The following is an 11,958-nucleotide window of genomic DNA, read 5'->3' on the forward strand; positions in this document are numbered from 1 at the left end:
AAAAATGAAACTAAAATATGATTTACGAATTAACACGTTAAGATAATTGATTCGCAACTTAAAAAGAAAAATATGAGATTAAGACAAATTGAAAGACTCACTTGAACTACTTTTACAAATTCTTTTACCAAACTTAATTATTAGTTAATTCCATATTTCTTTTAATGGTTTACTAGTAAAAGTGAAAATTGAGAAAAATAAGGCGGAGAATGTGGTTAAATTGCGAACCTTTAATATGTATAATAAAAAGGAACTATAACTTATTATGCATAGGAAAAAACTAATTTCACATACCAATGCATTTAACAATTTTAAATAGTAATAAATATTGAACTAGTTTATCTAATTAAATAAATTAAATTATTAAATAAAAAAATAATAAAATGATTGTTATACAGTTATATTATTTTTAAAGGATGTTAACATAATGATTTATTTAAACACATAAAATATGGCATTAAAGCCACACAAAATGAATGTCAAGGTCATTTCAAAAACTGTCTGCTGTCGTGGATATAATTTTAATAGTAATAATATCACGATACACTCTTACATTCATTTGACATAAAATATAAGGATAAAATAATCAAGAAAATGTAAAATTTTGTAGTTTTTAAAAAAAAAAAGAGTAAAAAATAAATAAAAGTAGTATCAAATGAATGTAAAAAATTTAAGTGTCAAAAGAATCATTTCTCTAATTTTAATTATATGTTCCTCAGCGTGTAGATTTTATTGTTAGATTCTGAACTGAAACTCGGCTAAACCCAAGACAAGAAATTATTCAAGATTTGTGACCAAAATGAACCCAAAAATCTCTAAATCTAACACGCTCCTTGTATTTTGGAAATAGAAATTTTTGTGTAGCTATAAAAGAACAGGCTAGGGCCCAGTTAGATATGCAAAGCAATCTTAGAAACTTATCGTGCTGAAGAATCAATAATTGGACCACTGAAAAAAGAAAAATGGAACCAATAGGGATGTAGAGGCATTGACAGAAAATAAAAAGAATTGCCATTCCAAAAAAGAAATAAAGCAACTGCTCTTTCAGATTACACTTATCTACTTCTACATCCTGGAGACAAGAAAAACATCAAATCCAACTTAAGGAAAGGGTGGTTAAACGTATCACACTTTGACACTAGAGAATGATCATGATTTGATGAAATTGTTAGATTTATCAGCAATCATCAAACCAGTAAATGGAAAGAAAGGCACCCTGTCTTTGGATTTAGAAACACATGCAACTAAACATCGAAAAACCCTAGTGGAATTTCTCCCTTATGTTGACTTGTGCAATGTAGCACTGAACCTAGTTGGACAACCTGCCCCAGGCCCCAGGCCCCAGTTGAGTCCGACCCTTTTGACTCTCATTGGTCTGTCCTCAACTACTCCTAAAATAACCCGTGAACAATATAGCTGGACACTGTCAAGAATCAGTATAATTGTAGGCTTACCAATTCCGACTCATTTTCCGAAAATTTTGTAAATTTGTGTTATGTATCTATAGTCAACAAAAAGGTCTAATCGCACATTCCATGCCTCATTATCATATAATATAGGAGTGTGTGGCGGAATCAGAGTGTAAATCTGCAGAATGTGAAGTGGTAACAGTTCAAATGTGAGTTAATGTGGTAGTTCTGTCCTTTACCTCCTCCATAGTTTTACTCGTTGCCAGAAAATTGAGTCCACATTCATGGTGAAAATAGCCTCCAAACATCTCAGCAGCGCACATTCCAAGTAAATGCAGAGAAACATTTAAAAGATAAATCGTAAGAACGCAATTTCTAACACATTACTGGCTATTGTTAAAATTGATTGAAATTCACAATTATTGGAATCACGTTTATTAGTTAATGAATTCACCTGATTTAGTAGTTAGAGTGTATTGATAACCCCATTTAAGAGATGATGTAAGACGAGGCTGAATCCTAGTAAAACTGTAACTATACTAAAGGCAGCCAATCCATAAAACATTATTCCTTACAGTCTGCGAGTTTACCTAATCATGAACTTTTACAAAGAAAAGTTTTATGCAAGCTAACTTCAATAATTTTCTACACTCCCTTCAGAAATAAGCTACACATCCCAGCCAATTGTCATCTTCTACCGTTTACTTCAATAATTATAAGTACCAATACCCCATCGTTTAATAAGATTTTTAAGAAACCTTCTATTAACAAACCGTTCTGCCCTTATTTGGTACTTATTTTTAATGTATTCTTCAAGGCACACCCGATAGGAGAAGTCGATCCAGCTACAGTCAGTTCTTACCACAAAAAGGCACCTTGGAAATAGATACACAGGATGCCGATCAACCTATAAGAAAATAAAGTCATAAAAGCTGCACTCTTACTGCCAACTTTGAGAAAGAATATAGCTAGTAAATAAACAAAATAATAGCAATGCAGGTGAAGTTTACTAGTCCCAGTACCAATCATGTTAATCTCTGTTTTAATAGGAAACGCATTTGAAATACACAAGCTTACAATTAAAATGAAATGCTTTTGAAACACACAAGCTTACAATTAAAATAGAACTCATTGAGGTTTTCTTAGATTACATCGAGACCTCAGTCTTTTTAAAATTCTACACAAACCTTTTTGTTTTGTTTTAAAAACATACTTTGCCACCCATTTTCACATTACACAAGAACTGCTTTACGTTTTTTAAAATCATTACTTACATCTCCTGGTAAGCCTCAGTAGGGTAGACCATTTTAATGATGAAAAATAAAGTGGTGGAAGTGTAATTCTAAAATATCTTGGAGGGTGAGATGGTGTCATCTAATTTCTTTTATGTATTAGCCTATCAAATATCTATATTCGAAGTCAAGCAACGAAGGGTAAAATAACATTATTTTCGGAGGTCCTGTATTCCTTGAAAGTTGGCACTTGGGAGACAAATTTTGAGTATCGGGTGTTTATGTTCTCAGGTCATAGTACCAATCAGTGCAGATTTTATTTGTTCAATAAATTGTATTAACAAACCAGCAAAGGCATTGGAGATTAAATGGTATAATCTAGCAGAGCTAACTAGAGATTCATAAGCTTCCAGTGCCATCCAGCACAATACTTATGCACACCTAATGTTATCAGCTGCACAATATTCTAGTACATTTTTTCTGATTGCAGTGGTAACCTAGATGGTAATAGAAAATAAGTGTTCTTTCAAAATGCATTAAATCAAAGAAGGAAACGTGGCTACTGCTGTTTTGGGAAGCAAGAGAGTGGAAATTGGTGAACCAATAAACTCAAATTATCTATATGGGTAGAGATGATTATCAATTTCTGAGTGTTACCATTTCAGCTTAATTACACCTAAACTCCTCCACTATCACTCAAGTGTTTCATGTCTTCTTTCAGGTTTTATTTGCTAAAGTCATCTGATAGATTAAATCAAGTATCCAGTCAGTTTGAGGGTGGTACACTGTCATTTATAACAAAGCAATCCTTTATGACGTGTAGATCTTTTTGTTGACTTTGGTTACAGAAAAATGAGGTGGCACAATGCCACATCCTCAAAAAGAGCATCATGTTGATTAATGTCTGATACCTGATTTCACTGGTTTGAAACCTACAGGGAAATTAATGTCACAATTGAACCTAAGAAGTTTTACGCAATATCATTGGAACGTCATTTTGAAGATGTACCTTACCATATAAACTTAAAAGTATATAGTATTAACTCAAACTACGTGCATACAGACCAAAAACAAAATGAAAAACCTAGCATTTTGCACATTGGAAGTTTGAGCCCATGCGTAAACGGGCAAGCAGGAGAATAGCCCTTTGACACAGGTTATCAAATTGTTCTAAATTAAGGGTGTGTTTACTTGAGGAAGAGTGAATGGATGGATTTGAAAGTAAATTGTTGTTTTTTTTAAGGGATTTGGAGGTGATTGAGAATGGATTTAGAAATAAAGTTTATGAAAATTTGTGAGGAATTTGACTGTTGTGATAGATTAAAAAAAATGTTTTAATAAATAGAAAATAAAGATTACAAAAACTACCCTTATCAGTAAAAGTAATATAATGTGATATTTATGAATAATATATTGTTTGAAAGAGTAGAATTAAAAAAACTATTAAATAATTAATACAATATTGTTTTAAATATATAATGTAGTCATATAATGATCACCTAAATTATACAATATAGTGGAGTAGATATTTCTGCAGACACAAACACTCAAATTGGGTTGAGAACATTTTTCCAAGTCTTTTAAGAAGTTCAACATTGTTAACATCAATGGTGTATAACACCACCACCTTCCATGATAATGAAGATGAAGGACAATCACAAGAACAAACTCTTGGACATGAGGATCCTATTGTAAGAGGCTAACACCATGATGGTCATTTTCAACATCCTCCCAACCTTTCAAATTCTGACATGAAAACTCAAATATGAGAGGGGGTTCAACACTTGCAAAACAGAATGCAAGGTATGGAAGATATGCAAGGACGTGTTTAGCGAATTGAAGATAACTTATCCAACTTAACTCTAGACATCAACCAATAGATGGCAGAAGTCAATTTCAATGTCAACTTAATTCTCCACAAATTAGAGGATTAAGTAATTTATATTTGCATAATTGTATCATGTTCTATCTTATTATGTGCGTACATTTCATATTCTCATGTTATATTTTAAGTTCACTTTATTAATTATCTAATTATGGATATTTTATGTAAATGAAGTAACCTCTAATCATTGTTTTTATTCCATAAATACAAGAATAGTAATAAAAACAATGCCATATAAATTTATTATAAAAACAAAAACTAATACCAAATATGACTACATTATATATTTAAAAAATATGGTATTAATTACTTATTACTTTTTTTTTCTACTATTTCAAATAATTTTTTTCAAACAATATATTACTCATAAATATCATTTTATATTACTTTTACCATTATGAGCAATTTTGTAATCCTCATTTTCTATTTATTAAAACACTTTTTTAATCTATCACATCAGTCAAATACATTAAAAACTTTTACAAATTTTACTTCTAAATTCACTCTCAATCACCTCTAAGTCTCTTCAAAAAAACAACATACAATATATTCTCAAATCTATCCACTTCTTCTCCTCAAATCATCTCCCTCAAGTGAACACACCCTAAAAGACTGAACAGTCATGGATTTTACAGAAAATCTTCGTTGATTATATCGGTTCTGTAGCTCAATCAAGACTACTAATTACAAACAAACTATTTCTTGGATCTTCCAATCTGTTTTCATGGTAAACACTACACACATTTTAGAAACTTTGAAGTTAGCAAAAGCCAAAAAGTTGAACAAAATCAAACGAATGGCTTAATTATAATTTTAAAGCAGCTCCATCATTTCAGGAGATTGACTTTCACAAGCAATAAAAAAACTGAGCCTGATAGCAATATAAGATGATGATTTTCATGGGAAATCGGTGTAGAGAACAGGTTAATTGAAAGATTTAGTTTATGTACTTGAAGGTATTTTACTGTTTTGAAGTAGGGAATGGTAAGGATATTTTGAAACCATGAGATGGTTTTAAGAACTAGACTGGTGTTTCTATTAGCCTGTCTGGTAGAAGTGAACAGTAATATATGAAACTGGTGTTGACTGATCAAACTGGTGCAGAATTACAAATTATTTCAAAAAAAAAAATGGGGTCGTTTTGAAACGTTATACCAATCTGGAGCTTTCAGAAATATCACCAGGAAATCACCAATCCATGTAGCGATTTCCAATACCAGGTGGCAATATATCTTTTGAAAGCCCTTCAACTCACTGTTCTCTAGTACAGTTCCATCCAAGCGAGGCATTTTCCAGTTAAGTTCTTAATCCAATTGCTCTGTACTGAACAAAATATGTTTCATGTTCTGCACGGCGTTTCTAGTTTTAATTTCATAAATTCTCAGACTTCCATGTCCTTCGAGCTGTTGCCTTGACTTTTATTTTGGTGAAGCACACATTGTCTTAGTTGCAGGTCAGGTCTCTGTTCTGTTTTGTTGCTCATTTTCTATTTTCTATTTTGTGTGTTAAGAGTTCAGAAGGCTTAACTTCTCATTGGTCACTACAAATCATGATACCATCCACTCAGCCACAGGGAAAGCTCCATGGAACACTTATGCTTCAGTAGTTTGTGCAGTAGTAAAACTACCACTGACCTTGATTTGACATCACATAATGGCATAGAAGAAACTGTAGATAGACGTCTACTTCAAATGAGTGGTTCAAGTCTACAAGAGCAAATGACCATAAGGGTAAAAGGGTAATCGACACTATACCTAAGTCTACCTTTTGAAATGGTGTTATGTACTTCCTTAAGGCCATAGCCCTTGCGCATGTTTGTTGATAATTAGAAGACCAGGAATGTGCACAACACATACGAAGCAATTGACAGGAAGAAAGAACCTGCTCAAAAAAGCTTCAGCGGAAATAAAGTAAAGTACAGAGACATTTTGATAGTTGAAATATAATTGAGAGAAGCTGCTGAAGATAGGTTAGTTTTTCAAGGTGATACTTGGGGTGTTTTTGCCAATGTAATAAGGACTGGTGAGCCTTTTGAGATACACTTAGCAGAAAAATATTGAAGGTGGCATCTCCTTCCACGTCTTCAAACTCTAGGGACAAAGAAAGGGACGGAAACTATAGAAGAATAAAGAATTGAAGAGAAGAAGGAGGAGGAGAAATCTTCAAATGTAGTAGCCGTGAAATGACTATGAATTAAAAGATTTGGAAGACTCTGCTAAAGACAAACTTGTAACTAAATTTCTTCAGCATTAGTGGCATAAACTTGTAACTCTAAAGGATAGCTATGAAGAGTCCAAAAACATTGACATTACGGTTGAGGACATTTTACTAAAACCCTTTTACAAGGGTTAGTTGGTTAGAGTTCACGTAATTTAGGAGAAATTCAATCACAAGTCACATTGATATAAACATGTCAAGGTAAAGCAACCAACTGGTATCATGCATAAATACATAATAAACATGAGGCATGTGATTCACTTCAAATAACATTATTAAGACAAAGAATAAGAATCTATAAATCAAATTAATCGTGCATATCATTCACTCCACTCCACTTACCATAATGGCGAACAAGCCACTTCCGATTTTATCTTCATATTCTGGATGATAAATAAGAACGTTTTCTGTTATGGCTCTTTCATCCTCCATAGTCAATAGCTCCCCATTCTTGTACCTGCAAAGACATAATCGAAGTCGTTTCACGGTTCACACACGTAACCTTAAAGCTAATGAATTGATTGAATCTCGAAATACCTTGGTGAGAAAAGAATATGTCTGGTCAGCTTAACGATTGGTTCAATGTCTCTCGCAATCTTCTCCTCTTTGTCCATCCATTCCCGTTCATCCACCTCGACGTCGGAACAGCGGGTGTGGGTCCCGCCTGATGCGTTCTCGATAGCTTCTTCTTCTGATGATAAGGTGGCACTGCACCACAGACGGTGGCCCTGAGGCGGCGCTACCTGGAAGCCTTGGAAGCTACGGAGGCGAAGGCAGTGAAGCAGAAAATGCCTAGCGGCCATTACTGTTGTGTGAGTGTTTGCGTGAGTCTCAAATTCAATGTTCCCTAGTTTTGGATTTTGGAGGGCTCGTGTCAATGTGCAATCAACTTGTATAGAAAACTTGTAAACAGGCTCTTCAAGCCCAATAAGAATTATTTTAGGGAGTTGTTACCTCCACCTCTCCAAATCCACCCTGCACCTCTCTAAATAATTCTTAATTTCAAAATTATCTTTTTTAACTTTAATTTTTTATCTTTTTATTCTTTTAATTTATCAAAACCGTAATTTTTACTTTCCCTTTTCACTCTGGAGCCGCACATCCCGTTCCACCAAACTTTCATTTTATTCCCTTCCACCAAACTTTCATTTTATTTCTTTCTCTCTTTCCCTTTCCAAATTTTTTCCATTTTATGCCTTGTTCGTATTTTACTTGTGCGGCGGTGGTGTGGTGTTGATCCGGTGGTGCTGTGGTGGTTCGTTAGTGGTGTTTTGATGCATGCGGTGTCTTTCATGATAGATCGTTTTTCTTTCAACGGATGTTGATATCCATTTACGGATGTTGACATCCATTTAATATTTCAATATTTCGTCCTATACTCACATTCGTCACCTTTAACCACCACTATCCGGACAAAGTTACTGGAAAAGTAGAAATCTAGAATTACGGTTAAAAAAGTAAATAATAAAATAAAAAGAAGATTATTTTGATAATAAAAAAAGGTTAAAAAAATGGGAAGGTGGAGGGTGGAAACGTGTAGGTGTAGAGATCAATGGCCATTATTTTATGCTAATATTACGTTATGAAAATCAATTTTTTTTTTTACAATGTACACGTATTTCTTTTATACATCATATTCTTGTTTATTTTGAATAACATTATTGTAGTTATGATTGGAATAAACTTTAAACTTAAAATCATCATTTAAGATATAATAACTCTTTTTATATATTGCATCGTTTAAACTTCAGATCATTGAAGAAGCCAAAATAAGTTCCTATTTTGGCCAAAATAATCCATACTAAAAAGTATCACAAATAAGTTTTGTAAAAGAAAATATATTCAAATTCTAAATTTAAAGATTTTTAATTACATAAAAATCAATCATCAACTCATTTATTAAAAAGTTAATTTTATTATACCATGACATTTTTCAAAGTAATAAAGTAATCCATTCTCTCTCTCCATGTAAATTAAAAATTATTTGTTTTTATCTTAGAAACAAATCAAATATCCATCAATAGAGCATTGAATTGTCAAATGAAAATTTTCACAAATATCTGTCTAGTTAATATAAATCGATGAAACTTATATTATATTATATTATATATATATATATATGGGGTTTGCTAACTTGGGTATCTGTTTTTCAGTTGGTACATTTTAGCGATGTATACCGGATTTTAATAGACAAAAATACTCTTATATATCATGAATTCTAAATTTTAAGGTTAAGGGTATTTTAATAATTTTCATTCTCAAAATTAAAAAAATAAAAAAGAAATCCCCAAACCCTTACTCACCTCTCTCATTCCTCTCAACCCTTCCTCTTTCATCTCTTTCACTCCAACCTCTGCACTAGCTTCAACTAAAAAAATACTCATTATTAAACAATTTTCTTTTGTAAAGAGTTGAGTCATTGACATATTCACCTTCCGGAAAAAGTTCATTTAAAATCTCTTTAATTTCATTATCTTCACTATATATATTACAGCCGACGGACACAACTTGCACCAAGACTTATGAGCATCCTTCCTTTACATTATGAGAGACACTACGTAACATTGCTTCGCGGCCATTTCATTTTTTTTGGTAGAAATTCATTAACTTGTTTTCCTTTACTAAAGAAAAAAAATCAAAAATACAATAAAATTCTCAACGATAAAATCAAACAATAAAAATTATAAATCTTGAAATTTTATTTAAAATTATATAAAGAAAAAATTAGGTGCTTTAATTTTTTTATTTATGTAACTATTTTTTTTCTCTAACCATTTATTTAATAACGAGTGTTTTTTAGTTGGGGCTAGTGCAGAGATGACAGAGAAAATATTTGGGTGAGAGAGATGAAGGAGAAAGGGTTGAGAGGAATGAAGGAGATTAAGGGTTTGGGGTTTCTTGGTTAAGGGTTTGGGGTTTCTTTTTTTATTTATTTAATTTTGAGAATGGAAATTATTAAAATATCTTAAAACTTAGAATTCATGATATAAGAATATTTTTGTCTACTAAAACCCTGTACACATTGCTAAAATCTACCAACTAAAAAACAGGCATACGCAAGTTAACAAACCCATATATATATATATATATGGGAAACAAATTATACATCTTCTTAAATGGATTTTAATACTAAAATAAAGATGGTTAGTTAGAAAATAAAAAAGTAAACATTACCTGCATGCTTAAGCATTTATAAGTTTAATTTATATTAATAAATGCTTAAGATATATTTGTCAAATGAAATATATTATCCACCTAAAAAAATTTCTATTGTGTTTTTATAAATTCTTATTCACAATCCAAACATATAGCTACGAAACTATATTAGTATTAAAATATACAATTTTTATGCAGTCACACAAATACCTGTGTACAGGAAAACTAAAAAAATAAGAAAACTTGAAATTTGAAGACAAAAGAAAACTTGTTCGAATACAAAATTTATAAAAATCAAATTATTTTATATTCGCTCACATTCCAATTTATAGAATAAAAGATGAAAAAAGACTTTATAAATTTATAAAAAATAATATATTTTATGGGTTGTAAAACAATAGCTTACTTTAACTTTTTTTTTTTCTGAGTTTACTTGAGCTTTAAAAAAAAAAAAAGAAGTTTACTTTCTTTAATGAGAATTTAAAACGAAATTACCTATCCCTTAACAACCAGTTAATGATCATGAAATTCATTCAAGTTTTGATTTCTAAGAGTGTAAATATAACCTAGTGAACTATTGATAACTATATATATATATATATATTCATGTTTATATAATAATTTAATTTATTTTAATTATCTAAATCGATCAAGTTGCGTTTTTTTAGTGCCAATTGTTCTAATTAAAATCATAAACAATTACACCTTGAGAGTTTATAATTTGACCAAACTAACTAAAAAGTTTAGTTAGGTCGTCATTAAAATCATGTTTAGTTGTATATTTGTGCCCTTTCACATAATTGCTTATATTTTATGACCACAGTTTCAAAGATGAAAATTTGTCAATTAGAGATTAAAGATATCCAGTGGACCAACCTCCTAATTTGGCATATTCATCGATTAAATTATCCCAAATGGAAAAAAAAAAATCGTGGGTATTGAACAATCCTTTTATTTTGTTTTTAAAAGTGCACCATGTTCGTTAATACATTATAGTTCACCTAAATTATTTGTGCTAAATTAAGTGATAAGTAGTTACAATACTAGGAGTTTGTTTATATTTCTTAATTTTCGATTTGCGGCATTATATACACATATTGGTGTTATAGTAATTTATTATACTTATTTTAATTCACATAATAAGTAAGGTGATAATATTTTTGTAAATATTATAAGTTTTTTTATACTAGTTAGAGGTAGTGTTGGTAAAAGGGTCATTCGATTCGACTCAGTTCGACTTATTACGGGTTAGTTGCTTAGTGAGTTAACCTAATTCGGCTTATTTATTAGTAAGTCAACAAAATTTAAACTTGATCTGGCTCATTATAGGTTGGTGGGTTAAACAGATTGATTTACTCAATTATAAGTTTTTTTTTAATTCAAAAAAATAACAACAAATTTCTAATTCAAATTTAAACAAATGAGAAATGTCTTGAATTAGATTTATAATCAATCAATCATAAGATTTCATTCACATAAAGATATCACAAAATTTTCTCTACAAAAATTTTAATTGTTTTATAGTGATTCAAATTTGTTTCTTTATAGAAATGGAGTTATTAAGTAAAGATTTGTGAATTTTTCATGTTTCATAATTATTATATACAAAAATAATTTCATACGAACCTCTTTTTCAATATTTTGTAAAATAACTAACCTAACAAAAAATACTTATTAGAAAAATTAAGTGGATTGGTGAGCCAAACCGACTCACCACGGGTTCAACCCGAGTGAGTCAGGTCCAAAATTAACCCATATCAAAATTTCAAAAAAAAAATTCAACTCAATCCGATCCGAACTCGTGATGGGTTAAATTGGCTCACAAATTCCAACCTGTTTTGACAACACTAGTTATAGGTAGAACTAATATAGAAATCATGCGATGACATTTTTATAATATTAGAAAAGACTTTTTTATATCGATTCTAGTTATATTCGATATAAAAAGTAGTTTCTTTCTTTTTATTTGTAAACATAAAAACAATGTTTGGGGTTTCTTGTTCCATGTTGCTTCTCGACCCAACATCAACACCTTACTTCACTTTTACTTTCCTGTTTT

The 11,958-nt window shown here is 30.9% G+C and overlaps 1 protein-coding gene across 1 annotated transcript; it reads right to left on the minus strand.

Annotated features, from left to right (window-relative positions):
- Positions 1-1,922: 1,922 nt before the first annotated feature.
- On the minus strand, positions 1,923-7,676 carry LOC106764275 (protein DCL homolog, chloroplastic). Its single transcript, XM_014648539.2, has 3 exons — positions 7,281-7,676; positions 7,086-7,200; positions 1,923-2,316 (listed from the first exon to the last, which is right to left on the minus strand). The coding sequence occupies exons 1-3, from the start codon at positions 7,544-7,546 to the stop codon at positions 2,116-2,118; spliced, it is 582 nt and encodes a 193-aa protein (XP_014504025.1). The 5' UTR covers positions 7,547-7,676; the 3' UTR covers positions 1,923-2,115.
- Between the last annotated feature and the right edge of the window lie 4,282 nt (positions 7,677-11,958).

The sequence above is a fragment of the Vigna radiata genome, chromosome 6 (assembly GCF_000741045.1).
Source record: "Vigna radiata var. radiata cultivar VC1973A chromosome 6, Vradiata_ver6, whole genome shotgun sequence".
NCBI classification, from domain to species: domain Eukaryota; kingdom Viridiplantae; phylum Streptophyta; class Magnoliopsida; order Fabales; family Fabaceae; genus Vigna; species Vigna radiata.